We start from the raw sequence: 27,577 nt of genomic DNA, 5'->3' as shown, positions 1-27,577 counted from the left end.
TATAGAGTTTAGACTCACTCAAATATATATATATATATATATATATATATATATATATATATATATTACGAGGGGTTGATTCTTCATTATTGTGTGTAGTTAAGTACATTGAGAGAAAGACGGAGGTCTGATTTCTATCAATATATTTGAAAGTAAATATTTCCAAAAAAATAAACAATGATGCAGATTCTGCAAGTCGTTCAGCAATTTGACATTCATTGGAAATAAGTCATATATAATGTACAAAAATTCAGTGAAGGCAGTTTGTACATATACAAAGATACATAGAGTATGTGCAGCAGGCACGCCGACGCTCCGGTCTCTGATTCAGAGACCCAAACAGCATCACGAAAGTACAAACAGTGCACGTGACACAATTCAGTATTCACTCAAATGCATAGTTAGCGAGCTAAACCATTTTAGTCCAAACTACTTCACCTAAACCACCGAAACGTTTCCTTCCATAGAATACGACGGTTTTACATTATGCAAACTTGTTCAGGTAGCTCATTTATTTGATATTACTACATTATATTCTTTGCATCATCTTCCTTCCTTCCCTCTGACTTGCCTCATGAGCTGTTGTTATACTTAATAGTTTCCTTGGGATCAATACAATTCCCCGTGTGTTCTTTGCTCAGTGGAGAGCTACAGATAAATACAAAGCCCTTTGCATTGTTGCTCGGATCTTTTTACAAAGAAGCAGAGCTGAGTTTCTATGTCGGGATATACAATCTTGGTATTTTTCGCTTTAACAGGTTAAGGTTCTTTTTCACAGTGCAAGAAAATTGAAAATAGTGAAAAAGGGTCTCAAAATTCACAGGAACACACAAGGTTTGCAAAATCACAATGCACAAATATAAATTGAGTTAAGTTAGGAAAATAACACAAAAAACTAACTTTGCTGTAAAAATAGCTGAATAAATTAAGAATGTCTATAAAAATACAATGTTTCCTCATCATCTTGTTGGCATGGTAACTATCTGGAGCGGCAGCAGAGCGTTGAGCATCGTCCCTCTGGTCTACGTCGGGCAGAGCACTGAAAAACATTAGAAGTTAGAGTTTTAGCAGAGCGACCGGGGATGAAGCTTCATTATGAGAGGATCAAAAAAATCACAAAGTGGGAGATAAAGAAAGGAAGAACCACACGCCAATCGGATCTTTAGCACATCAGCTATTGATGATGTCAAACCTGTATGTGCGTTAGGGTGGGCCAGGATAATTACTCCGTGTCTTCATGTAAACGGCAGAGCCTTATGGTGATACTAAGCGAGGGGTCGACCATGTGGGAGAGGGGGTGTAAAGTGACAGGGAGAACATCGGGGTCAGACTGCACTACGGTTCAGTGGAAGAGAGGGGGCGCTCTCCCGACGTGAGCAGCAACAACATCACACGTTAAAAACAAACCTCTGGGTCCATCGCTCACACCACAGCTAGTGAGCGTAAGGCCGATCGTGAGAAGTAGAGAAAGAAAAACATGAAAACAGAACACATGAGAAAAAAAAGACACGTGAAAAATAGATAAAAGAGAAGAGTGCAAGTGTTTGGAGTATTTCTGATTTCAGAAGAGGGTTTGTATTCATTTGCGTTGGAGACTTGCTGGACATTCTTTGTGCAAAATGTAATTTACATTGTATAATACAGTAACACGATGGGAACTGATTTGAATGCTGTTCTTGGTGATACTTATTATGATATTAAAACTAATAATGTGTGCTTGTCATTTTGCAACAACAAAATATATGAATGTGAATGATCACATTTGATAATTCGTGGTGTTCTTCAACACCCCAACATGACTTTCTTTCAAAGCAGTTTCTGCTCTCTAACTCAAAGGAAAGCAGTACGAATGAAACGTCACCAAACTGAGCTCGGCCGAGACACAAAGCGTGTTTCAAGATTTCCTGATAAACTGAACTCTTGACTGAGATGTTGCAACACAAATCCAAACTACCGTAAAAAATGTAAAAAACAGCCGTCGTGGCTCGTTAACGTACAGCAACAAAAAGAAGCAGAGCGCTCACCTTTGAGAATGTAGTCGGTTAAGAGACTGGGCACCTTGTCACTGTCGTCTCTCATAGCTTGGAGGACTATGATGAAGCAGAAAGACGAGGAGGAATAAATGGATCAATCCCAGCCACTAAAATACAAGCACTGCTGGTGCCGATGAAGCAACTCACTGGTGGTCAGGGTCTGGAGGTCCTCAAGCGACGGAGGGTGTCCCTTTTTCTCATAGGGGATGACTGTGGTCAAATACTGTCATGAAACAGAGAAAGAGAAAGCTGAGGTAAAGGCTCTGTCTCCGACGTCCCTGTGGGAAGATATTCCCACTTCAGTGCAGATAACAGGAGGATGAAGTGCAGCAGCTGAGAGAGAAATACACAGAAACCTGTCTGTCCCTGCACGCGCTTCCGAAAGTATGCCGGAAGCTGTTCTGAATGACCGAAGAGATCCCCTCCATGCTGAAGCGCTGAGGAGGAAGGAAGTAAAGCGGAGGAACATGAGCTGAGAGGAATCACCCGGGATAGGAAATGATTCCTGGAAAAATACATGAAAAACTAATATAGTGAGAAGCACAGGAGAGGGAGAAAAAGCGGAAGATGTCACGTGATCAGAGACCAGAAGTAGAAGTAGAGTGCGGCACTCACGGATCCCGGCGTTTTCTCGGCGAGGCTCTGCGACGTCCCAGCTCCGACTTTAAGCTTCTTCTTCTTCTTCAGCAGCTCCCGCTGCTCCTTCTGTCGGTTTTGGACATCGATGAGCGCGGAGATGAAGCTGTTCTTCACCTCTTTCTCGAAGCCCAGCTCGTCCCTGAGAGCCAGCTGCTGCACCAGCTCCTCCGAGAACATCCTGATGTTCGTCTCACTGTCCTCAAGACGTTCATTCAGCTCTGCGACGCTGAGGGTCCTCACCCCTAAGACGCACACAGACACACACACACACACACACACACACACGTTGATGATGTTACCAGGGTTCACGTGCTTTTCTAGGGATCATTCTCCCGGTAAAGGAAGTCTGATGTGTCGTCTATGGCTGTAACTTCACTGTGACATCGTCACTTACGCAGTTAGAAATGATGACAAACTGATCGTTGAGTGACACAATGATAAAAACTACCAGTTCCCAGCCAGCGGCGGCTAACGTTTACATTTGAGGATAATGTAAATTACATAGTACAAGTTTTAGAGCAGCAACTTGAGTTACTATGTGTTGTCGTGAGCTCACAGCGGTTCCACAATGGTGTCAGTATCAGTATGGGACTGAGGTGGGGATGTAGTGGTACCTTCGTCTTGATAGCATATCTCATGAGCACGTTTCATGATATATTCCTGCTTGTGTGTTCCTGATCAGAGGACACTCACTGGATTCGTAGCCGGGGCTCCCGGTGGACCGCTGGACATCCAGCAAGAGCGTCGACCGGTCCGACTGGGAGAGATCGGGCCCGGCGTCCGTGTCAGGAGAGTCCTCCATCATCTCCTCTATCTCCTCGATAACCTGCACGCAGCACCACACACACACACACATCAGCGAAGTAACCCTCAAAAATATGATTTTAGTCAAAAGCTCAAACTGAGATGAAGTACAGTGGAGATTGATGGTTAGGAGTAACCTACCTGCTCTACCGTGAAGAAGGGCTCCTCTGAGAGGCTGGAGACGATGATGGAGTGCGTGTCCAGATGCTCCCTCAGCTCCTCCTCGTCCGACAACTCCGCCGCGACATCGGTCTTTGGGCAGGAACAGAGCGGAAGGAGGGAATTTAATCAAAGCGTTAAACCCGGACACGATGCATATTTGAGATTTGTCCGATGGGTGGAAAAAGAGATTTAGGGAGGGGGATGGTGGGGGGGGGGGGGGGGGGCTCCGGTTAAAGCGGAAAGTGGGACAGCGATGGTACGGGACGGGTGAAGTCGCTCACAGGGTTCTCCTCCAGGTGGAATGTGGGGACGTGGAGAGAGGACGTTAGTTTCCAATCCACCGGCATCACGTGTCCATAGCTACTGGTCAGAACCTTCCAGAGTCTGCAGAGGAGCAGGCCACATTTCAGTCTTTCATACATATGTAGTGAAACATGTTTTTGTGTTACATGCACATATGTGATCAGATTAAACTTTTCTTATGTGGAACTATAATCCTCCTAATAAATGATGGCATTTGCAGGCATCACAGAAGCCTGAAGGTGGGGTCATTAACAATGTTTCACGTTTGTAAAGTTTATATTTTATTGTGTTCACGCTGTTTATTAACTAAACACCGTCAATATTGTTGGAATTATAATGTGTATAATGCAAAAATATTTTATTCTGATAAATCCACAAGACAATTCTTAGATTATCAAAACAGTTGCATATTCATTCCCTATTGACTAACTAACTAACCCTTATTCACCTATTTAAATGTAACTATTTCCTCTCTGAATAATCATCGTATGGGGTATTTTTGCACACAAATCACCATTGGCAATATCAAATAAGTAACTAAAAATTAATAACAAAAGTATTACATTCAGTACACATATCGGCCAACATTCAGGGGCAGACACCGATGTTATGACAAAGGATGTGGTTTACTCCTCCAGTCTGTTGATACATCTGTTAATCGGACTAATGTTGTTGTGATGGCAACAAAAGATGGTGGCACTGGTAGCTTCCACTATATAGAGACGTAACCATTACTAACAAATCCCAATCTAGGAAATTCGACTTCCCATTAAAAACAAATGCCTGTTATACACATTTGAAAATGTAACCTGCAGTGATGAGTTAAAGCGTCACAATAAATAAAATAAATAAAATAAAAACTAGACGCCGGACAGGCCGGAAACAAACAGCCTCACTCGTCTTCCTCCGGCAGCGAGTCCGCGCTCATCGCTCCACCGCGAGCGAGGCTCTCCGTGTCGGCGGTAACGCTCGGGAAGCACACGGTTAACTTCTCTTCAAAATCCTTCCCCCGGTCCACCGAGGACCTGAAGGCGCGGCTTTCCCACGAGGAGAACCCGCTGTCCGGTAGCTCGATCCCATCGCCATCCCCGGAGGGGAGCCGCGGGGCCGCTCCCGTCGCGGCGGCGGCCGCGCGGCCTTTCTGCGGCGGTGGCGGCGGCGGCGCAGTCCGTCCGGACACCGAGCTGGAAACACCCGAAATCGGCCTGTCGTCGTCTAACAAGGCGACGGGTGCAGCCATAGCCCCGCACCGGCCCGTTAGCCCCGGGGTTTAGCTCGGACCTGCACCGGGACCAACCGGCCTCAGCATCCTCTGCGAGTGGCCGCTTGCTTCGCTGAGCGGGGCAGCGCGGCGGGCACCGGGCCGACTAGCGGCCACACGAAACGCACCATGAGAGCGCGGCCAGTGTGTCTGAAAGAGAGCTCAGATATTCATATATATTATGTTTCATAATAACAAAAAATCGCAGTGCGTCATTATTCATTAAATAATTCCATTAAAATGTAAGGTATTTTAATTGGCGCGTCATTGAATGCAAAAGAGACAGTGACGAGAACAGGCGCTCTCGCCGCGTCGTTGCTAACGGCAACGGACGCCAAACAAAGTGAAGACACGGGAACTCTGCGATGAGGCGTTAAATAATATCAAGTAATCCAGGTAAAAGAGACCCGAGCCTGAACACCCAGACACCGGATCGACCTCTTCCGTCTCCGGTAAGATGAGCTCACCTTTGTCGATGCTGAAGAAGAGGAGGCGCGCTCCTCTGCAGGACCCCGCGAGTGAACAGCGGTAAGTTACTGACGAGGAACACGTGGCTTTGAGGAGACCAGGCCGGGCAGCAGGTAACATTCACCTGTGTTTGACCCGCAGGGACAGACAGAAAGTGCCCATCGGGAGGAACATGTTAAAAGGTACGTTCCTAGGTTTCAATAACGTGAAGACACTACATTGCATCACTTAAACCGTGTTGTGTCACCAATGGGGGAGGACATGGTTTTAATACTCAATGTAGTTTAATTTATACCAAAGCATTTCCATACGTATAGTTCAATAGTTTTGGTTGGACTAAAAGTGGAATATCTCCATCTTACATGTATTGGGGTACATGACAAAAAGTAGCCTACTCTCCAAGTAACCCAATATTTTTACTTGATACACTTGAGTGAATGTACTCAGTTATATTACACCATTTACTATCACATCTATCTGACAAACTCCCTTTTGACTCACATGTTTGTCTTGTGTTCTTTCTCTCAGGATTTCAGGCTGCTGCTGCTGATGATGAATCCTCTGATTCAACTCCTTCACCAACCACAGCCAATGATGCCACCGCTTCAAAGCCAAAAGCTGCATCAAAGAAAGGTATATTCAACATTTTCTATCCCAAAGCCGAGAACCTCTTCTTTTTATTGTTATACAAACAGAATTTTAGCTTATATCAAACGTTGTACGTTTGAAGAGTGCAAAGGATGATTTTACGTATAAGACTCCAACATGTAGGTGTTCCACCAAGCGACTTCGAGCTAATGTCTGCCATGATACGGCGGGTGGGCCTGCTGGAGCGGAAAGTAATGTGCCAGGCAAAGGAGATCGAGCGCAAGGTGAACACACACACACACACACACACACACACACCTCCGCCGGACGAGCATGTATAACTGTGAAAACAGAAACTTCTTTCAAACGTGTCAATTTTAATTTCTCCCAAAAGGATAAAAGGATTTCATTGTTGGAGGCAAAGCTGAGGTTTCCAGAAGACTCAGGTAACATCTACGGACCGCAGGTAGATGAACACATCATTTGTAGACAAAAGGACGCGATCTTGATCTTGTGTGTTTGATTAGAGAGCGCTCGTGACCTGAGTGGCCGAGACAGCCTTGAGAGAAAGTGCCAACGGCTGCAGAATCGAGTGTCTGAAATGAATGTAAGTCGATCTAATAAAACGGTGCATTGTCAAGTCAACATCGGGACGACGTGATACTGAATCCTGCTGATCCTCGTCTCGACAGAGCTTTCTCAATGACTATGGTTTGACCTGGGTGGGAGATGGCGGGAGCAGTGACGCGGGTGAAAGTGAGCAGCCGGGTAGTCTCCCTCTGCACTCGTCTTCACGCTCCAAACATCCAAACATCTCGCAGCAATAACCTCACCGTACTCGCTCTTTCCTTTTCAAGGCGCCTCTGTGGCTCCAGGCTTCCGCATGAACTTTGACCTCGTGCAGCGGAGGATCGTGGAGCTGAACGTCCTGGCAGGGGAGGGAGAGTGTTTTGTACGGCCGACAGCCACTGGGGCACGGTTGGCCAAAAGGGAGCCGATTCAACTGGGTCTCTACCGCGACGGCATCGTCATGTTCGACGGCCCCTTCCGCTCGTATCAGGAGCGCAGCACCCAGGTGAGCACCGGAAACCACTTCATGGTCTCACCTGGATTCCACTGTGGTTTGAATGCGCTTTCTGCCGCCTTTGCAGCGGTGCATGAATGATCTGATGGACGGGTATTTCCCATCCGAGCTTCAGGAGCGGTTTCCGGACGGAGTGCCCTTTGAGGTCAAAGTTTCCAGCAGCAAGTTAGCAGATGGGCGTATGTGCGACTTTGCAGCTTGGTAAGATGTTTTTTTTCCGTAGGTTCATGACCGGCGGGATCAGGAGTTTATATCTAGGGCACCATGGAATAAGTTTCCCGGCGAAGGGAAGACTATCCGTGAATCATCCCATGGCGTCAGCTTGAAGATACCCGGTCGGCCCGACGCTCATCGCTCCGTTACAATCGAGAGTTGAACCTGAGCTGGAACTCAGTCTCATTCTCGTGTTTACATCCGGCCACAGGCAAGGAGTCGAGCACGGATCGGTTCCTAAAGCAGTTACCAAACGTGGTCGTGAAGGCCGGTCGGGTGATTGACATCAGGGACTCACTGAGGGCTGTGCTGCAGGTGAGCAGCAGGCGGGGGGGTGGGAGGGGGGGGGGAAACCGACTCATTCGACCTACTTATCAAAAAGCATTTTGTACTCTTTAAGCTTCCGGTCTGTGCTGGTGCTCAACCTCCTCCTCTCACTCTCACTAGGGTCCATCTGACGCGCAGAGCAGCAACTCTGTGATCCTCGTAGACACACCGGCACGGCAAGTGATACGAGAAGAAGCATCTTGGGTTTAATAAGAGATCGAGAGTGGGACACAAGTCTTGTTGTATGATGGTTCAAATCATTTTCCATCCTTGCAAGTTGAAAATAAAAACAGGTATTATGGGGTTAAAGGAATTACTAGACCCAAGAACACACAACATGATGTAAAGGCTGATTAAAATACCCATTCGGCCACAGCAGCTGATTGTCAAGACCGAGGGGATTACCGTAAGCACGTCTGAAATATAGGCCACGTTCGTATGGAGAGCGAACACTCAGTAGCTTGTGATGGAGGTTCTGAACCATCGAAGACCAAGTATGTTTAGATTTGTATGTCTTACAATACAGCGGAGGTACGCTCCGTGCAGTGAACATCACGTTGGTTGTTTACCGTCAACAGACGGCAGATATCCAGCCCTGACCGGCCTTCGTCTGACAGCGATGTCATCGCACTGAAGGTGAGATCAGAAGACGGGAATCGGACTTACATTCTGAAAATGCGCTTCTCGGATACAGTGGGACACCTGCGACGGCATCTGGACGAACACAGGTGAGAAAACTGACAAGAGCATCTTTGCGTCGACTTCTGTCTTTCCAACATGTGACACTGGTGGCTTGTATTTTCTTGCACGCCAGAGGGGGTGGACTCCCTGGTTATGACATCATTACTGCATCCCCGCGGTGCTGCTTCGATGACGACCACCGGACGCTCCAATCGTGTGGACTCACAACGAACGCTATGCTGCTGCTGCGAAAGAGGCAACACCCTCTTTCACAGTCGGAGATCAATTAAATGGACCTGCAAATGGTTTTCTGTTTCCTTCTTTTCGCAGTAGAAAATCACAGCTGTAACTGGTCACATTGGTCAAGTCTCAGCAAGTCGTCACAGTGAACCATCAAACTACCCGACCGCAGACCGGGACTGTTCTTATGCTGCTTGACAACGCATTACATGAGTAATATGTTCTCCGACGCGACAGACAGAAAGAGACAATGTCCACCACATTGACGTTAGATTTACAAAATAATAAAAACCCCACTTAAAAAAAAAAAAAGGATGTCAAATTCTAATTCTAAAATAATGATGGCATGAAGCCGCAAGCCGCATTTTAAGACCGCCCACTTTTTAAACAGTCCAATCAAATGAAGGACTTCATTTAAATCCCTCGACATTGTACACAACTCATTCTTCACAGGAAGGAAAAAACTGCCTTTAAATATCTCAATTAAATGGAAAACAAAACTAAATGTGGAAAATCTTTATTTCTAAAATATGCAAACAAGGACAAAAGTATGAAAATATAAACATCTTTTTCCCTTTTATAACATTTGAGATGTTAAGGCATGCAGAGCCTGACTTTTCAAAGAAATTCTTGTGCTGCGCACGTTTTTAAAAAAAAGGTCCCATGAAATGGAAAATGGCTGGTATGTCCCTGGGTTTGTTGTCCTGTACAATTTGTATAAAAATAGGTTGCATATAGTTATATTAAAATCCCTTCCTCTGCTTGTAAAGTGTCCATTCTTTTTTTTAAATGGCTTCTCCTGCACATTAAACTCCAATGCACAATGTGATTGGCTATTTAGGGCTGATCCAGCCAACCCCTCCCATCATCATCATCATCATCACGTTGGATTAAAACATGTTGCATGTTGCTTCTTCCTCGAAGGAGCGACACCAATCCTCACACTCATCAGGACAAACATCAGGTCTAATATGAAAGACACACAGGACAAAATTCAAATCTAAAAGCCACTTCATGGGACCTTTACACAAGTTTCCTCAAACATTTTAGCACAATATTACAGCAACACTTTAGGAGGCTCTCAAGAGTACAAAATAAATAATACTGAAGATTAATACTGTTTCTCAGTCATACATCTATCAAACACTGAACCACTCTGTCAAATGCGAGTCAGCCATCATCAACCAGAAATGTACAGTAAACCAGAACATTATTTCTACGGAAATCCCTCAAACTGAGGAGATTTGAACTTTGTTCATCTGCCAGGAACATGAACAGCGTCGGGGCCTCCACGAACTCTGGTCATTTATTACATTCAGAGTCAGGGAATGTATCGACTATCCCACTGGTTATTACGCTGAGCGGGAGGTCGTATTGGAAGAGTCAGCAGCGGCCCCTTTGTGGTTCGTCTCACATGAATTAGCATCGTGGTTGCAACTGTGACGGAAAGGCACATGTAGGTATCCATTCATCCAGAACCGGGCCCACGGAAGACAGAAGCATTCACAAATAAACATTCACAGACCAGCGTTTCTTTGGTAGTCAAACTGTTGTAGGCCTGTTGGTGTTAGAAGCCGATTTGGTATTAAACCCTTAAGTCTTTAACCGCACAGCAGAGTCTCATGTTACAGTGGTCACCATTTTAAATAATGGTATGTTAGTAACATTTACTTGTCAATTCAGTTTAAAGCACAGGTAAAAAAAAAAAAGTTTCAGTTGATTGTCAACCACCTCTTGTATAATCTCCCTCCAGAGGGAAATTCAGGTTTAAATAAGTTATACGTGTTGGGCTTCTACACAAATGGTTATGCACTAGAGCAGAACACACCTATAAGACTGCTTGGTAACAGACAGTATTTATGTCATCATTGATAAACAAAAAAACAAAAAAAGCACGCACAACGCTTAAGGATCAAGTATTAGAGGTAAGTTATTTTCGGTTAGCCCTCGGACTGAAATAGATGAACTCGTGGGGCGGGAGGGGGGTGGGAGGGTTCTGAGCTACAGGCAGGCTTGAAAATCAACCTACAGTCAGTCAAGAGAAGTTGAACCATTTGGGCTTTCCTCAGTCCTCATTTCGTAAAAAATAAAATAGTCCACTTTCTGACATTCAGTCATAAAAGACGAGCCTGTTTTAGATGCTCGGCAGGTGTGGTGGCCGCATGCCACCGTTTCCTATATCACCCGGTTGCCAAGGTTACTGGGTAATGCAGTTCTCCCCCATGTCCTGCGCGTACCGGTCCAGTATTACATTACGGAGTTCCTCGACATCCCGACGGAGCTGCTGAGCTTCAAGCAGCTTCTTCTGCAGCACCTCTGGATTCATCCAGTCCTCGGTCTGCTCCGCAACCGGTGGAGGCGCTGGGAGGCAAAACAAAACCAAACATGAGTCATGTTTTACATTTCGCCCCACTTCAACATTCCACAAAACTGACATACACAAATGATCACATTGAAAACGCCCGACTGGAGCGGTGCTTACACGTGAGACCAAGCAGCAGGGAGAGGTTGGGATCTTGTCCCTGAGCCCTCTGGGTCAGAATGCTGCACAGGGAGCGCAGGTCACCGAGGCAGGACGCAATCTCAACGTGAAGTCGCTGAGTTAGACGAGTCCCGGCTGGCTGCAGGCCAGACGACGCCTGGTTGGTGCTCTTCTGCTCTGGCTCACTCATTTGCTCTCGCAGGGTCAGATTCTGCTCCATCAGTTCCTGGTTCTGGGCAGACAGCTGAAAAACACGGCGATACGGATCAACGATATGCCGGGAAACAGTTTATGAACGGGATCATCTCTGCATACAACACAGGGAAGGTACGGGAGCTTTGGTTATCGTCTCACCTCCCTCATGGCTGCGTGGAGCTCCATCACGTTCTTCTCCTTGGCCAACACATCTTCTCTGAGAGCCTGAGAGCTGCTCTCTTCCTGGGATAACTGCTCCTCCAAAGCCTGTGGTCACGGACAATGGAGGACGCCGTGAATGTTAAGGAGTGATTATGGAGACCATAAACACGAGTCATTCAGACTCATGTAAAGAGATAAACACCTGGATCTGGGAGCCGAGCTGTTCCATCATCCGGTGCTGCTTCTCAATGACCTACGTAGAGAAGAACTGAATTTTAACATAATGCAGCACATAATCCCATCAGTTCTTACATCGAGTTACATCAATTTGTCTTTCCAATGTATCTGCAGGACGGGGAGGTTGTGACCGAAGCTCTGTGGAACTGTGTGTGTGTGTGTGTGTGTGTTCATGACCAGACTACTTTACAGCAAATCACAGACAAGACATTAACACAGTAGCTATACTTTAAAAAAACGGTACTCTGATGAGCTTTAAAATAAATAAATAGGTGCTTGTTTGATGGAGTAATTTAGCCTAAAAATAAACCGTCAAAAAACAAAGAAATGGATTTCTGGCACCGTAAAACTTTAGTCAGTTTTTTATGGGCTTTTGATGACAAGTGAGAGACAAGTAATATAATCAGCCCCTTATAACACACCTTTTTCAGTCTATGCTGCTCCTCTCTCAACGCATTGTTTTCTCCTCTGAACTTCTCCATGTCCAGGGAAGGCAGTCTGGCTCCATCCTCGAGGCCCTGCTGTACCCGCTGCTGCATACTGATGACGACAGAAACAAAAACACACATTATGCAGAGTTATTACAGAGGGGGATGGGAAGGCGCGTTATTGTGGACAGCGTGTTGGTTGGTGTGTGCGTACTCAGTGATGGTCGTGAGCAGGTCCCTCTCCCTGCGTTTCTGATCTTCCAGCTGTGTGTCTTTTTCTCTGAGTTGGGAGTGCGTCGTTTCTAGACAGACCTCCAGCTCTCGTAGCCTCTCTTGTAGATGAGATGCTTGCTGTTCGGCTTCCACGAGCTGACCAAAAAAAAGAAAAAATGTCCAGGCTTAATGATTACGATACCTCGACCCAGTAAGGATGCATGAAACTTAAGCAGGGATCCCCGTACCTGCTTGTTCTGACTCTGGTAATCCTCCAAGGTGGGCAGGTCAGCTAGATAGCGCTCAAGAGTCTCAATGCGCTGCTGGTTCTCCCTTTTCAGCTCAGTCTCTTTTTGACACTTCTTCTTCAGGTTGTTGATGTGCTTGTCTCGACTGCGGATCTGCACACAGACGCAAAAGTGGAAGTGTTATGCGGACCTACAACATCAGCTGGTAGTTCAACAGAATTTCAACAGCTCCACTTCAGTGCTAATTGTTTTCAATCAAGTAAGGCCCTTATTGGCATTTCATTACTTGCAACATTGCATGTTAAGAGGATGTGTTAGGCAAGCACAAACCCTCTCTTCCTGTTTCTTCATCTCCTCGGCGTGTCGCTCACAGGCCTCCTTCAGGCAGTCCGTTAGTCGGCGAGTCTCTGCTTCGACTGCCCCCAGTCTGCGCTCCGCCTCCACTTTCTCCAGAACCACACAGTCGGTGCGCTCCGTAAACTGCGCCCTCAGGAAGGCGTTCTCCCTCTGGGCCTCCTGCAACGCCGCAGTGCAACTTGTTAGCTTTCCACAGTTCTTGAGGGCATACAAAGGAGGAAGGAGTATGCCGGGTACACATCCTCACTGACCTGTAGCCTCAGCATACACATATCCCCGTAAGAAGCTCCTCGACCCAGGAGGGCTCCATGGACTTGCAGCTCGGTCTCCCTCAGACGCTGCTCCATCTGGGTCATATGCTGCTTTTGTCTACATCAGAAAAACAATAAAGTCATCCACATTGACGTGTAAAAGCACAGTATATCCCCTGGCTGGAGGGAACAAAGAAAAATATTTAAAACAATCCGCCACTATAACAACTCCTTTAAAAACGAGTGCATTCACAGAATCCTCCTGTCAAAATAAAGTGCATTCCAAGCTCCAAGTTTTCCCATCATCAAATAGTCCCAGAATGTCCCCAAATAAAGCATCAACACTTGCCTCTCGATGATAAGTTCCTTTTCCTTAAGCAGACTCTCGCTGGCTTTGACCAGAGCGTCCCATTTGCCGGACTCTGCGTGAGCGGGCGACGAGTACAGAGACGGGTACTGGGACACTCCAGCACTCATCAGCTGAAACAAAAAGACACGCAGCATGAGACTGTGAGAGAAGCCATTTATTACAAAAGCACTGCGTTAACTGTTGACCCCTCATCTCTGCACAGTATAGAGGCTGTACGGTGCGTGTAACACCAGAGTTGACACTCTACGCTAGAAATAGTCACAAAACATTATGCTACAGCTCCAGAATATGCAGCAGTCTTGCCTCGTCTGACACCTGATCAGATTATCAAACTATTATTAGGAAGTCCCTTCAGAGTGGCACTCGGTCAGCATGTGCAATTAAGCAACACTGCAATGGAAAAATGTTCTACCGTTACAAAAGCTTGTCACAAACTGCATTAGGAAGCTGTGACAAGCCGTTGAGTGCTGATCAAGAAAGGGATTTTTCTTATTTCATCATGTAACAAAATAAACCCGACGACACACCAAACAATCCTCTGTTATAAGGACTTTACTTTTAGAATAGACTTGGCGTGTCTGGCTTCGGGCGTTCTTTATTGGAGCGTTAGTTTTCCCAAGCTGACAAATGTGTCAGAAACTATATTTATGGTCCGATTTTTAAAGTAAACAAACAAACAATCGACTGCCAACACATGTTTACTCTAATGGCCTTTACATTATCACAGTGTTTTCCTCAGAGTAGATCTAGAAAATAATATTTCCAGAATAAATGCTTACCTGCATTTGTTCCACTTGCATGCGTAAACTCTCCAGTTGATGCTTGTGTTGCTGTTGTTGCTGCCAGCTCGAAAGTTCAGCACATCTGTCCTGCCGCAATGGCTCGTATCCTTTGGAGCCGGCGTGCTCCCTCAGCAGAGCCTGTGTCTGCAGGCTGAGAGGGTTTGCGTAAACTCCAGCGGATCCGGCCGCACCGGGCTGACTTCCCCTCTGAACCAAAGTTTCCGCTTGGCCGGGGAGCCCCGACCTGGCCTCAGGAAGCACCTTGTAGCTGTGCTCCAGGCCTCCTCTGTAGGCCTCAGAGATGCAGTCCGGAGTCTCTCTGATGCCGGTCGTCTGTAATCGGAGTCTGACATCGGGGCATAACCCCCCCAACAGGGCGGACTGATTTAGAGTGGGCTCCACGGCAGGAGTGTCAAACTTCTGGCACTCGTCCATCCGCGTGTGATCCGAGGGGAAAAGAGAGTGGTCCAGCCCGTTGACGAGGCTGCGGTAGCGGCTCAGGCAGTCCGGCTTTGGCCCCACGTGATCCCCTCCCACAGCGGGCGGAGCGTCCAGGTTGGGTGAAGACACGGATTTGGAGAGAGGGGAAGACTTTGAAGTGGAGCCACTCGGGGTTCGGGAGCCAGAGGAAGACCTGTGACCCTCCGAGGACAGCGAGTCCTCCTGAACCACCGACTGAGGCTTGGAGGCCGGGGCTCCGGCCGTGGATGGCATGACATGTGCAGTGGGTATGGGGATCTGACTGCGGATGGGCTGGAAAGGGGGGCTGCTGCTGGAACTGCAGAAATCTTAAACAGAAGAAAGAGCTATTGGAATTTGCACTGAGCTAATCCCTCACTTTTCAATCTTCATATAGACCTTGTTAAATTGGTGCACAATATCTTCAACGCTACTGCCAGGCTATTTTTCTCTGTTTTCATTCAGTGATGCAAAGTGGAGGCAGCAGGGTTTATGGGTGGCCTACTTTGATGATTAGGTGTCACCACTGAAAGAATTAACAGGCTCAGACCGAGTCAACCGAGGGAATAGGCTTATAATAGACTTAAACTAATGCGCAGAACAACCGCTCTGAATTACATGATTAACTAAAACATATGTTGAAAAGCTAAGCTAGTTTTAGTTGCCATGCCGGAGTGTTCATGTAAAACAATAATAATCCACCATCTGCTCTCTTTAAGAAACATTAACCCCAGTAATGACTTACTCAACAACATACAAAGAGAAGCTGCATTTGACTTCAGAGTATGAACTCAATTCTTTCCATCAAGCACAACAAAGTTAACCATCATCATTCAGAAACCTTAAAGACCAACGTCGAAAGATAATGTCTCCATAACGCACCTGCAGACATCTGGTCAAACCCCCAACACAATTTAAAGTTACACAAGTGATTTAAACAAACCTGAGAGAGCTGTTTCGGTGTGGAAACCTTGCTTTCACTGGGACGCATCAAACAAGTCATTAGCGGTGGCATGTTTTCTACAGCTGAACTGAGGTGGGCTCAGCTGAAGAATGCTTAAAATAAAAACCAAAGTCCGTCCGGTGCATTTCTAACCAGATCCACCGATAAAGCCACGACTGACAGAGGAGCGGCAGTGAGCCCAAAACTGTATTGTCCTAGGACACCCCGACCAGCCTGCACCGAGGAAAGGGGCATACACAGGAAAGGTTAGGGGTATTTATAGCCCACCTCTCGTGTTACAGAGTGATCTGTGGGTGCCACTTATTTAAGCACCTTGCCACCTCCCTCTGTAACAACACACACACACACACACACACACACACACACACACACACACACACACACACACACACACACACACACACACACACACACACACACACACACACACACACACACACACACACACACACACACACACACACACACACCAATGGTCAATAACTTCATGGGACACGGTTTTTCTTTAATAACCCAGAAAGTTCTTTGCAATCAGAGAGAACATTTTCACTAAAAGGTAAAGACATTTAAAAAAACAGCCTACAGGCTGCAGTGAATCATCACAACTGGCTAGAACAAGTCTAAACCCTTTGCTACATGGCTACATTCTTGCCATAATGACATTTACCTGCAGCTAAGATCAAGCAACTGAAAAACCGCATTCCCTTAATAAAACAACAACAAAAAAAAAAGGTATTTTAAAGCTGTTTTGGTTATGCCCCCAGTATGCATTATGTGGTATTATCTCCAGCGGGTCATTATTGTAGTTACACTGGGGGGCAATTGTCATATTGCCAGGCCCAGCTGTCGGTTCAAGTGTCAGGACAAAGCTGTACAAGCACCAGTAGTATGCTTGACCGTTGTAGATAAACAAAGGAGGTCTGAAAAGTTTGTAAAAAAAAGAAAAGAAAAGCTCAAATAAAAAAAGGACACACGACAAACAGGTGCAGGGTGAGGAAAAAAAGCATGCAAACCTAACAACAGATTGATATTAAGACTTTAATAAGGATCAGGCTCACAATTTCCCTTTGAATCTGCCGGGTACCCATGGAATCCCAGTGCTTTATTCAACAAGGCCAATGGATTACTCACTGTCTATACTAGCTGTTATCTGTTGAGCAGTTAAATTCGGCACTTTACAATTCTACAACTGCCGTCATGAGGAAGACAGACTGTTGTTGCGGCGATGAGAGCAGCGCGTCAGCCGAGTGATAGTTTCATACGCTCTAACGTGTACACAAAGCGGCGTATTTTCTATTTCTTATCAATGCTTATTTTGTTCTGCACAACACAAAGAAAATACAAGCCAATAGAAGTATGAGGGATAGAGACTCCAGCCACCAGCAGAGCTACCAGTGTGAGGACAGGCAACACCCAAAAGGAGAAGTGTTTATATTATTTTTAGCCCCATCTAGTTAACCTGATATTTGTATGCATTAGTTTTAACTTCAGAAATTTAATGGAGATAGTAACTAGATTTGAAATGATTAAACTTTGCTTTACTGGGTAAGATTAGAGGGGCTCTTAAGTATCCTGTTTATTATTCATGAGTACTATAATGTCATATATTCTGTAACCATCTACCTTCCTGTTTACACCATCAGTGTACATACACAGCCATGTGGTATTCTCACACACAGATTATGGGTTCTGCTGACACCCAGGATATTGTGTGTATTTGCATCCTCAGGGAAGCCACCACACATACATATAACTTTACGTAGAGTAACAGTTGACCTGTTAAAAGTTGTTATGAATAGTTTCCAGCTGGCAGCATAAATAGCAGCTTTGGGAAGTTCAAACCCTACAGCGTTGATACACCTCTGATGTTTTTTCAGCCTATTATTTTCTCGTGGTTCCTGTTGCGCAAGGGAACCACGCACTCCAGCTGGCCAACGATCACATGGAACCTCTCTGATACTGCATGTTATTTTTTCCATTCATTGTAAATATATATTGTAGTCCTTATACAGGTATGCCCAAATTCCAGTGAGATTTAGAATGTTCTCTGGAGGGACATTGCCCATTTAAAAGCAGTACCAAAAATAAAAGGAATCCTTGTTTACGTCACATTCCACAGCACAGGCAAGAGTATTGTAGCAGTGCTTCAGGGAATTTTTGGCTGAGACTTTAATCCACCTCCGCAAATCTCCCGAGCAACTACAGTGGATAACCAGCATCACTTTAAGAAACACCGAGTCAAACTTGAAGAGTCTTTTGAGCCTCAGCACAACTAAGGGCTTGTGGTTGAGTCAAGAGGCCCAACGTTGCGTCTCACCACACATTACATTCTCAACTTTCCAGCTAACCCCTGTTTAAAAAAAAAGTATAGAGGCTTAATGATATCGCAGCACAGTTATCCGGAAAGAGTGCATAACTTCAGCTGACCAAAAACCACCCACCTCTGGCTGTGCAGAGTACAAACTGGGCCTCCACTGACCCAGTCTCCACAACAACGTTACACAATACATTCTACGGGGAGGGGAAGAACAAGTTAAAGTGATCACCTTCTGTGCTGTCAGATGCAGAGGTGCCAAGACCAGTGTCCCCGCTGTCTGCTGTTCCAGGCCGGCGGCCAAAACGGCTTTGAAACTTCTCTGACACAGCTGGTGTCCGCCACTCCATGTCAGCAAACAGAGCCGCTGCACCGTTGTGAAACAAAACAACGGCAATAGAGGAATAAATCAGCAAAACTGAACTGACATTCCGAACACATTTTGGCGGCACGGTGTCGACTTACCTGCTGGTTTTGATTCAATATATCCGTGTGAGGTTGTCATTCCATAGAGGACAATGTCACCTGATTGAGATGAGGAAACAGATTACAATGCAGCACAGACACACTGACAAGAAGGTTCTTCAGTTTTAGAATATAATCCACTTGACAAAAGGATCACTAGCTGAACTCTTGTTTGTAGACAATCAAAGTTTTCTCCTCAGTCAATAAGCTGAGAAAACAGAGAAAGAGGCAACTGGCCCTCTGTGGAGAACCAGGGACTCTGGAGATGTCCTTAAAGCAAAAGCTCCTTTCTTCCATCCTGTTATATCATGACCTGAAGGTCCACAGCTCTGTACACAACAGCTGTTCCCCATCGACTGATCCGCTCACCTATCAAACTCATCTGCCCCGTAACAACCTCGACAGATCGTTCTGGGTAGCAACAAAAATAACAACATGAGCACATGTCGTACGGTTACACGATGTGTTGCACAAACACGTTAACTAATGTTACATCCCTCAGAGGGTACAGGAAGCTGTGGTTGCATTATGTGAAACAAGTTAATATGGGCGAAGTGTTGGCACCGACAACTCGTTTCAGAGGCAGCCTGGTTGATACAAACCAATCCTCTTAACCGGCTAACGTTAATTTAAACAGGAAATGACCGCCGAGGCAAGCTATCAGCTAGCTAAACGTAACCACAGGTTTACGTTAATTACACGTATTACATGCTATGATACTAGCGAAATGCACCGACCGTAGCTACCCATGAACAGGCCGCTTTGCAGCGACAACTTCTTCACAATTTCCTCGGGAAACCGTTAAATGATATTTACAGCGCTAAACTGCACCGTTACCCATTCGAGCTAATCCGCGACAACCCCGTTTCCGTTTAACAAGCTAACGTTAGCTGGCAGCTAACGCAACGTTTCCGTCTGCTTAGCTAACGTTACTCGAGTGGATGTTGACGTTATAAATGTATCGTGGCATATATTGCGGCGGGCTAATGTCGCGTGGCTGTAGACGCCAGAGTTTAAATGTTACTTTACCCTTTGTTTCACACAGGCACGAAGTGCGGTAACAAATCTCGGTTAGGGGCTGGAGACCGAATCTGTACCATCCGCCGCTGCCGCTGTTGTTCCTCCGCTAGCAAACTGAACAGATCCCCTGTGATGGCAGACGACCCATCAAACCCACGCTGGTCGCTTGTTTAACGCCACGGTACGGCCCGTTGAAGAGTGACGCTTTATGTTGTCCCAGAAACCGTTTGCGGATTTCCTGCCTGCAAGTTGTGCAAAACCTGCACTGGTTAGTTTTGAGACTTCCGCCCGCGCTAAGGTAGCAGTTTTCGCCAAACCGTTTTGTGAAATATTGCGGCTGATGCAACTACAGAGATGCAACTAGTTTTCTTCTGCATAGAACAAAAAACCACTAAAGATGAACAAAACGAACGGACCTAACAAAGAAGCGTTGAGTTGGCTGTAAGAACCTCGAAAAAGGGGTGAAAAAGTTTCATGAGTTAAAATCTATAAATTGGTATCGCTGTGAAAACGGTGTTTGTATAAAATCTTATATCGTGCACGCGCTATATTTGTAGTATATCAACATGTTAGCAATAGCCAACTGATTTGTATCATTGTGAACGTGGTAAAAACAGACAATTATACATTTTTGCTTGAATGTCTTTGGACGTTTACCGAGCGGGTTTTCGCTTGGAATGAATAATTTATTTTGATAGCAGAAGATAAACATTACACTTACAGTATTTGTTTAATTCGGTTTTGAGAACAATATCCTGCTTACAAAAAGTTCCCCGATTGATGTACGAATAAAATAACTTGTCGAAATGCCTCATGCTTGTTTTGAGAACACCCTTTTGTTACCAGACGTTCTTTAATGCTGCATGTTGAATCTGTGTTCCACATTTTCACAAACGCAGGACACATTAAAGCGTAAAACAGTATATTACCGGAAGCCTTAGAACATAGGTTTTAATGAAGTTCCAGGCAGGGAGGGGCTTTTATTCTGAAACAAACACGGACCGGATATTATTGATCTATTTGAGATCTACGTAAGGAACGTGAGGAAGTTGCGTGAAGTGCAGCGCTTTGAGGGGGGCAGCGTTCATGTCAGAGTGAAGCTATCCTGTCAACAAACTGCCACGGAGTGTAATTTACCGAGTTGGCTAAATGGTCACGTGTTGACAGCAGCCCGTCGAGTCCAATGAGAGCGGTGAGGTTGCTTCAGCCGTCGCGAGTTGCAATGGCGACGCTGCGAATGTTAACGTTGCGCGGAGCGGGCGTTTTGTTTAGCTAACGTTAGCGGCGGCTACTCGGTAAGCGACGGGTCTCCCGGGCCCGCTGCAGAGGCGACGGTAGCTAACGAGTCGTGCTTGCTCACTGCGCCGTAACGTGGATCAATTGTCAGGTTTTCTTTTTGCGAAGCAATCCGTGACATTATAATCCTGACAGAGATGCATGGCTGACATTTGCTAGTTAACGTTAATGCACTCGTAGATGATCGAGTGAGACGTGTCTGTAGTGCTTATAGTGAAGCTGTATTTAGATAATCCATAATGACCGTATTATTTAAATTGTCGTGCCTTCTCCATCGCTCTATAACTTCCATTAACGTTAAAATCAATGCATCACGTGTCCTTCCTGTTTTTCCACCTCATCATGTCTCAAAAGTTTTCAACATGTTTACAGCTTATTCTCGGGGGGGAAATGGAGTAAATGTCCCCTGAGCTCTGACCCCCTGGAACATCCAGACCCATATTTATGTTTTGTGGTGAGGTCATGACTACTGTCAACATCACCAGAGATCTCCTGCAGCGGCAGATCAGAGTGAGTAAACAAATGGCAGAACGTGTTGGGAGCTCAATCTCCCAGCGTGTCCCTCGGATGAAGAAATGGTCGTTGATTGGCTGACCTGAAAAGAATGCCGGTGATTTTGTTATGTACTAAAGTCTGATGGAGAGTTTTTAACTCTTGTCTTCAGGACAAGAGAGCGTCCGGCTTCCAAAGGTCTTATCATGTGACCGACCCGTTCATCAAAAGACTTGGACTGGAGGCCGAGCTTCAGGTAAGTGTGTGTGTGTGTGTGTGTGTGTGCGTGTGTGTGTTTCATATATATTATTTATATATCTGTGCGTTATCATAACTCACAGTGGATACTGTATCTCAACAGGGCCATACTGGCTGTGTCAACTGTCTGGAATGGAATGAAAGAGGAGAGTAAGTCCTATGATTTGCACCTTTTTCTTAAAGCACAATTACAGTCCTCAACCTTCTAAAACTATACTCTTCTCATTAGCAGTGTACATAATACTTTGCTAATGATAAGACTATCATGCATAACATAAATGCCTATAATGGCAGGGTTGTCTGTCTAAATAAAATAAGGCTGTTCTGCAGGACCATCATGTCTTTCTCACTACTGTATTATCGGATTGGTATACCGCCGCTGCTCTTTAAAGAGTTTATTTTGACCTCACTCGATATCGCCATTGCTCAAGGAGGCCTTCGTTTGAATCTTTAGTTTGGACACCTCTAAGGTGTACAGGTAGTACTAGTGTATGCTGAGGTCTCTATTGCTCTTCTTGACGTGCTTCACAGTGTACGATATAAAATGTAAATGTATTCTGGGGATCTTTCTTTGTTTTCAGTCTACTGGCCTCGGGGTCGGATGATCAACATGCCATCATCTGGGATCCCTTCAGACACACAAAGCTTACAACTATGCACACGGGTCATGCAGCAAATATATTTTCTGTAAAGGTAAGGGTGGCCCATTGAAAGACGGCTGCTTTGAATTGCTACAGGCAACGTTTGATGAAATCTTTTAACAGTGGCTACATTTCCATACACATACTGAAATCATAATGCAACTTTATATGCAAATGTGTCATCTGCAAAAGTTCTCTGCTGGTGAGCTCGATCGCTCAGCTTCACCTTTCTCGTTCTTCAGTCATTAACCATCTCTTTCTAATACACGTTCACTTCCTGTCCCGTAGGTGGCACTGTTGGCCATTTAATGAGTGGCTTGTTGTTTGCGTGAAAGCCATCTTTGTACATGTTTGACTGTCTTGAAGCCGTTCCAGGTAAACCACTGTAGCTTTGAAACAGAAAGCTAGAGAGTTCAAATGCTGGAGGGGAACTGTTACAGTTTAAGATAATGCAGAGTTGATGTTTTAAAGCAGATAATCTGATCCATAGCAAAATAATGGGAATATCAATGTTTAGTCTTTAATCTGTGTTCACTGGCAATAATCCGATTGCTCTGCAGATTGTTGTGTATACAAGCAGAGCCAATGGGAAATATTGTTTGTGCTTAACAATTAATTCTAGTGTTTTTTTGTTTGTCAATACAGTTCCTCCCTCACTCGGGGGACAGAATTTTGATAACGGGGGCGGCCGACACAAAGGTCCATGTGCACGACCTGACGGTGAAGGAAACCATCCATATGTTTTCTGATCACACGAACAGAGTGAAACGCATTGCTACAGCACCCATGTGGCCCAACACCTTCTGGAGCGCTGCGGAGGACGGCATCATCAGGTTTACAATCAAATCACAGCGTCACGGCCCATACCGCCTTTCGCTTCCGGTGAAGTGTTTACCGTCTCCTTGTTTACCTCAGACAATATGACCTGAGAGAGAGCAGCAAGCGCTCCGAGGTGCTGATTGATCTGACGGAGTTCTGCGGTCAGCTGGTTGAGGCCAAGTGTCTCGCTGTCAACCCACGGGACAACAACTACCTGGCGGTGGGAGCCAACGGGCCTTTTGTTCGCCTCTACGACATCAGGATGATTAACAACTACAGGTTGGTCGGGTTTTTGAATGTCATTCTATGGTTAGAAATGATAAACTCAAATGTGGCAAACGCCCCGTTCCAGGTTTTGACAAACATGCACACAAAAGTTCTTCTTTTTTTTTTTTTCCCTGTTACTCAGAAAATCCGTAGGTCAGAGCACATCAGCAGCTGTGCACACATTCTGTGACCGGCAGAAGCCGATTCCAGACGAAGCTGGGCAGTATTATGTTGCAGGTGCGAATATGGTTAGATTGTCTGGTATCAAATTCATTCAATAGAATGACAATGATACAGTAATGAACACTGTTCTAGGATGGGGTTGACTAACGTTAAGTGCTGTTATTGCTCTGATGCTCCAGGGCACCTGCCAGTCAAACTCCCGGACTACAATAACCGCCTGAGGGTTTTGGTGGCCACCTACGTCACCTTCAGCCCCGACGGCACTGAGCTGCTAGTTAACATGGGGGGTGAACAGGTAACGCTTCTGAGGAGAGAAAAAAGAATGGTGACAGGAGTCATTTATTTCAGTTTTAGGAGTTAAACGTTTGCTCTGTTTATTTGTATGATTCTTTTTAGGTCTATCTATTTGACTTGACATTCAAACAGAGGCCATACACCTTCTTACTTCCCAAAAAGTGCCAGTCATCAACAGGTAGGCCGTGCTTGGGATATTGACAAAACATCTTGACTGGTGCCTCATAGAGAAACACAAAGTCCTGTATCTCTAGATGCATTTGTGGTTTCTGAATCTTTGGCCTCCCAGGAGATGTACAGAATGGAAAGACTACAAACGGCGTTTCAAACGGAATTGTCTTGCCATCCAGCCATATTCGAATTGAGAGCAAGATGCGTTTAAGGTTAGTGATTGTATTTTTCTACACCCTATTGCCTCTTTTTACGGTCTGAGGTTGCACATACTTGAGTTATGTTTCCTATGTGTTTTGTTTTTAAGTTCTACTGAGCTCCCCGCTCATTTGGAGAAGATCAAGCAACAAGCTAACGATGCATTTGCACGGCAGCAGTGGACCCAAGCTATTCAACTGTACAGTTTGGGCATTCATCGGGCCAGCTGCAACGCCATGCTGTATGGGAACCGGGCCGCGGCATACATGAAGCGCAAGTGGTAAGACTTTTTGTATCACTACACAGGGATGATCATCTTCTCAACGCTAATATTGAAGCAGTTACCAATTGCTCGTTTACATGTGCGATTGGCAGGGACGGAGACCACTATGACGCCCTGCGGGACTGCCTGAAGGCTCTGACTCTGAATCCTGCTCATCTGAAGGCTCATTTCAGGCTGGCACGCTGTCTGTTTGAGCTGAAGTATGTGTCAGAAGCTCTAGAGTGCCTCGATGATTTCAAAGGAAAGTTTCCAGAGCAGGCGCAAAGTAGTGCGTGCGATTGCTTGGATAAAGATATCAAGGCTGCTCTCTTCACCAAGGCAGAAACAGGTAGAAAAAAAAGTGCACTGGTGCTTTGATCTGGCAATGAGCATGAAAATCACTCTTACTGGCTAATTTCTTTATTTACAAAGGATGTAAATGCAGTTGGGGGAATGAAGCAGAGCTAAAACTAAACGTGTGGCTGCTGTGTTGTGTGTGTGCATGTAACTCTTCAACTATGTGGTACTGATTTTATATATATTTTTTCTCAACAGCAGAAGATAAGAAAGCCAACAGCTCCATTCGGTTCCACTCCTTCAATCGTAAGGAGTCGATCCCTGAAGACGAGTTGGTGCTGAGGGAGCGCAGCTTTGACTACAAGCACAGATACTGTGGCCATTGCAACACCACCACGGATATCAAAGAGGCCAACTTCTTTGGAAGGTCAGTAGATCTCACTGGCAGTCTGCTGAGGCCTCAGAAGGGGGCAGTCGCGGAGAACGCCAAAGATACAGGCGAGGTTCAGTAGAGCAAAAACCTGTTCTTTCATAAATATAGCCGCTAGGAAACTGTCTATCAGGTTTTGTGATAAAACAAAAGTCAAACATTTCTACAAAGAATGTAATAAAGTACACATAGTGAATACAAAGTTCAGTTTCTCTGCAATTGTACACAAAAAGATACCAACCGAGTTCCCTTTCCCACCAGAAATGGGAGAACTCTGTGTTACACGCGTACGGGGACGTGAGCATTTGTTCTCGGAGAGATGTTCAACGGAACACCATTGCACAATTTCCTGATGGCTCCAAACGCGATTACGACACTTCCCAAGAATACGGCTCGTCAAGCGAGTCTGAATGGTTTCTCTTTGTCTGCAGCAAAGGCCAGTACATTGTCAGCGGCTCAGACGACGGCTCCTTCTTCATATGGGAAAAGGAGACCACCAACCTGGTGAGGATCCTGCAGGGGGACGAGTCCATAGTCAACTGCCTGCAGCCGCACCCCAACTCCTGCTTCCTAGCTACTAGTGGGATCGACCCTGTGGTTCGATTATGGAGCCCCAGACCAGAGGTAAACAGCCGACGCGTGTTTAGAAACACATTTTGTCAAAGCTGGGGAACAACCTCTGTGAGTGTGTCATCATTTCACTACTTACTTCTGAAAGCATCCTTTACCATTACAACTGATTCTGTCTCCATTTCCTACCGCTACGCTTGCCCCCTCCCTCGACCACGCAGACAGAGACTGAGAACGGGCGAGTGGTGGAGGACATGGATAGCGCGGCTCAGGCCAACCAGCGGCGCATGAACGCGGACCCCCTGGAGGTGATGCTGCTCAACATGGGCTACCGCATCACGGGCCTGCGTGGCGTCGGCCCCGACGGCTCCGATGACGAAGACAGCTCGGAGGGACAAGTGCAGTGTCGGCCGAGCTAAACGAACTTCCTACCGTTCTGGAGAATGGATGTAGGAACCGAAGCTCTCTCCCAGCTCCTGTTTGAAGCTTCACCCCACCTCCCCCCTCCCTCACCTCCCTCACTCCTCCCCAAACTGACAGAAACATTGAGTGAATGTCACATGTCTGCACTATAGTTTGCCCCCCCATGTCCAAAGAGGGGACTGGTTGAGACCGCTTTGAGGAGGGGACGCCCATCCCGCCCTCATCAAAGCAAAAAACCTCAGCCTCTCCCTCCAAAGGGGGGCGGTGGGGGGACGTGGACATCTCACGAAGAGGGAGGAGGAGTTTGGCGCTTATGTGGAGAAACACTAACCTCGCCTGCGCTTGTACGACCTGTTTTCAGGTCACCGTGGCCACACAGTGGCCGGATCCTCCACGGAGGATCGGATCACAGACTAGAAGACAGGGCTTTTGTTGCATCTCCTGTCAGCTCTACAGTTGGAGCTTCGAGTCTTACTGCCCACTCATTTCAGAAAGGCCGCACACACCCAAGTCGTTAATTCCGAGGTTGACTTGGTCGTGTTTTCAGTGTTTATGTTTCAGAGTTTTGATCACAGGAAGCCTAGATTTAATTGTTGCTCCAATGTAATGTATTTATGAGCCCGATCTAGTTGATATCTGTCAAAAAAAAAAGTGGTTTCTTCTGCCAAAGTCTTCAATGATTAATGTCTACTTTTGTTTCATTGAAACAATTCTACCACTTGTACTCCTTTTTGGTCAACAGATTTTGCTACATGAGATTGTTCAACAATATATCTAAAGAGGAAAAAAAATTCAATACATTTTGGGGTTATATTTTTCATTGACTGCATGTTGTTAGGCAAATTTTCATTTGGGGTATTTGGCAACGGGGAGTTAAATATTTGAAGGCTAAATATCTGCATTGCTTGGGATTTTGGCAAAAGGGGACACAACCATCCAATCTGTTGCAACAGTTAATTCCCCCCAAAACAGTTGAATATGAATTAAAGGGTCCTCAACCACCTGCAACACTCGCTTCCATAGGTTTTCTTTTCTTTTTTTATTATTTAGATGCTCTTATTTTCTCTTAAGATAACCTTTGTTGCAAACAAAGTAAAGAATAAAACTATTGAACACCTTGTCTGTAGTCTCTTGCTTTTTTCTTTTTCTTCTTAAAGTGACCATATTAATAATGGTGGGTAACATTTACAGTCAACCACAGATGGCGCAGAAGACATTATTATCTA

At 45.7% G+C, this 27,577-nt stretch overlaps 4 protein-coding genes across 9 annotated transcripts; 2 read left to right on the top strand and 2 right to left on the bottom strand.

Moving 5' to 3' along the window:
• Positions 1 to 126: 126 nt before the first annotated feature.
• fez2a (fasciculation and elongation protein zeta 2a) lies at positions 127 to 5,297 on the bottom strand. Of its 3 annotated transcripts, XM_078095278.1 has the most exons (10): positions 4,838 to 5,279; positions 3,920 to 4,022; positions 3,618 to 3,728; positions 3,366 to 3,498; positions 2,649 to 2,914; positions 2,390 to 2,470; positions 2,181 to 2,256; positions 2,025 to 2,090; positions 1,408 to 1,433; positions 127 to 1,039 (listed from the first exon to the last, which is right to left on the bottom strand). In XM_078095278.1, exons 1-9 carry the CDS (start codon positions 5,179 to 5,181, stop codon positions 1,423 to 1,425), a joined length of 1,191 nt encoding a protein of 396 aa, XP_077951404.1. In that variant the 5' UTR covers positions 5,182 to 5,279; the 3' UTR covers positions 127 to 1,039; positions 1,408 to 1,422. The 3 variants fall into 3 exon arrangements, with proteins under 3 accessions (XP_077951404.1, XP_040020088.2, XP_040020089.2); XM_040164154.2 differs by lacking the exon at positions 1,408 to 1,433 and having other exon boundaries at positions 4,838 to 5,297; XM_040164155.2 differs by lacking the exons at positions 1,408 to 1,433; positions 2,390 to 2,470 and having other exon boundaries at positions 4,838 to 5,278.
• ubxn11 (UBX domain protein 11) lies at positions 4,977 to 8,869 on the top strand. 2 transcript variants are annotated; one of them, XM_040164150.2, is made up of 14 exons: positions 4,977 to 5,730; positions 5,812 to 5,852; positions 6,199 to 6,303; positions 6,442 to 6,542; positions 6,653 to 6,704; positions 6,786 to 6,865; positions 6,951 to 7,014; positions 7,116 to 7,333; positions 7,410 to 7,487; positions 7,566 to 7,677; positions 7,767 to 7,870; positions 8,003 to 8,058; positions 8,461 to 8,610; positions 8,697 to 8,869. In XM_040164150.2, the coding sequence occupies exons 1-14, from the start codon at positions 5,660 to 5,662 to the stop codon at positions 8,851 to 8,853; spliced, it is 1,389 nt and encodes a 462-aa protein (XP_040020084.2). In that variant the 5' UTR covers positions 4,977 to 5,659; the 3' UTR covers positions 8,854 to 8,869. The 2 variants fall into 2 exon arrangements, with proteins under 2 accessions (XP_040020084.2, XP_077951403.1); XM_078095277.1 differs by lacking the exon at positions 7,410 to 7,487 and having other exon boundaries at positions 5,593 to 5,730.
• Positions 8,870 to 9,304: 435 nt separating this feature from the next.
• cep85 (centrosomal protein 85) lies at positions 9,305 to 20,006 on the bottom strand. Of its 2 annotated transcripts, XM_040164146.2 has the most exons (14): positions 19,760 to 20,006; positions 18,731 to 18,790; positions 18,498 to 18,632; positions 14,526 to 15,316; positions 13,726 to 13,856; positions 13,377 to 13,494; positions 13,099 to 13,284; positions 12,769 to 12,921; positions 12,522 to 12,676; positions 12,302 to 12,419; positions 11,845 to 11,895; positions 11,640 to 11,747; positions 11,286 to 11,529; positions 9,305 to 11,164 (listed from the first exon to the last, which is right to left on the bottom strand). In XM_040164146.2, the coding sequence occupies exons 2-14, from the start codon at positions 18,768 to 18,770 to the stop codon at positions 11,001 to 11,003; spliced, it is 2,394 nt and encodes a 797-aa protein (XP_040020080.2). In that variant the 5' UTR covers positions 18,771 to 18,790; positions 19,760 to 20,006; the 3' UTR covers positions 9,305 to 11,000. The 2 variants fall into 2 exon arrangements, with proteins under 2 accessions (XP_040020080.2, XP_077951402.1); XM_078095276.1 differs by lacking the exons at positions 18,498 to 18,632; positions 18,731 to 18,790; positions 19,760 to 20,006 and adding an exon at positions 15,931 to 16,174.
• A 750-nt stretch (positions 20,007 to 20,756) lies between these two features.
• Positions 20,757 to 27,471, top strand: wdtc1 (WD and tetratricopeptide repeats 1). Of its 2 annotated transcripts, none has more exons than XM_040164147.2 (16): positions 20,757 to 20,942; positions 21,419 to 21,556; positions 21,711 to 21,794; positions 21,900 to 21,946; positions 22,378 to 22,489; positions 23,083 to 23,270; positions 23,353 to 23,535; positions 23,666 to 23,760; positions 23,886 to 24,001; positions 24,103 to 24,178; positions 24,290 to 24,383; positions 24,479 to 24,649; positions 24,745 to 24,980; positions 25,187 to 25,355; positions 25,790 to 25,982; positions 26,150 to 27,471. In XM_040164147.2, the coding sequence occupies exons 2-16, from the start codon at positions 21,491 to 21,493 to the stop codon at positions 26,345 to 26,347; spliced, it is 2,028 nt and encodes a 675-aa protein (XP_040020081.2). In that variant the 5' UTR covers positions 20,757 to 20,942; positions 21,419 to 21,490; the 3' UTR covers positions 26,348 to 27,471. The 2 variants fall into 2 exon arrangements, 1 of the variants encoding a protein (XP_040020081.2); XR_013453847.1 differs by having other exon boundaries at positions 20,758 to 20,942; positions 25,620 to 25,982.
• Positions 27,472 to 27,577: the final 106 nt, after the last annotated feature.

This window comes from Gasterosteus aculeatus, chromosome 20 (assembly GCF_964276395.1).
Source record: "Gasterosteus aculeatus chromosome 20, fGasAcu3.hap1.1, whole genome shotgun sequence".
Taxonomy (NCBI): Eukaryota; Metazoa; Chordata; class Actinopteri; order Perciformes; family Gasterosteidae; genus Gasterosteus; species Gasterosteus aculeatus.
The sequence above is the reverse complement of the archived record's forward strand: the minus strand, read 5'-3'. Positions and strand labels throughout refer to the sequence as shown.

Excerpts from the sequence above, each read along its gene's own strand:
- fez2a (XM_040164154.2), bottom strand. The coding sequence starts at position 5,181 with ATGGCTGCACCCGTCGCCTTGTTAGACGACGACAGGCCGATTTCGGGT. Across the intron at positions 3,729-3,919 it reads TCCACCTGGAGGAGAACCCT|ACCGATGTCGCGGCGGAGTT; the intron begins GTGAGCGACTTC and ends TCCTGCCCAAAG. Across the intron at positions 3,499-3,617 it reads CCTTCTTCACGGTAGAGCAG|GTTATCGAGGAGATAGAGGA; the intron begins GTAGGTTACTCC and ends TGCTGCGTGCAG.
- ubxn11 (XM_040164150.2), top strand. The coding sequence starts at position 5,660 with ATGAGCTCACCTTTGTCGATGCTGAAGAAGAGGAGGCGCGCTCCTCTG. Across the intron at positions 6,543-6,652 it reads CAAAGGAGATCGAGCGCAAG|GATAAAAGGATTTCATTGTT; the intron begins GTGAACACACAC and ends TTCTCCCAAAAG. Across the intron at positions 8,611-8,696 it reads CGGCATCTGGACGAACACAG|AGGGGGTGGACTCCCTGGTT; the intron begins GTGAGAAAACTG and ends CTTGCACGCCAG.
- cep85 (XM_040164146.2), bottom strand. The coding sequence starts at position 18,770 with ATGACAACCTCACACGGATATATTGAATCAAAACCAGCAG. Across the intron at positions 15,317-18,497 it reads TGCATCTGACAGCACAGAAG|ATTTCTGCAGTTCCAGCAGC; the intron begins GTGATCACTTTA and ends CTTCTGTTTAAG. Across the intron at positions 13,857-14,525 it reads TGCAAGTGGAACAAATGCAG|CTGATGAGTGCTGGAGTGTC; the intron begins GTAAGCATTTAT and ends TTTTTGTTTCAG.
- wdtc1 (XM_040164147.2), top strand. The coding sequence starts at position 21,491 with ATGTTTTGTGGTGAGGTCATGACTACTGTCAACATCACCAGAGATCTC. Across the intron at positions 21,557-21,710 it reads TCCTGCAGCGGCAGATCAGA|GACAAGAGAGCGTCCGGCTT; the intron begins GTGAGTAAACAA and ends TCTTGTCTTCAG. Across the intron at positions 21,795-21,899 it reads GACTGGAGGCCGAGCTTCAG|GGCCATACTGGCTGTGTCAA; the intron begins GTAAGTGTGTGT and ends GTATCTCAACAG.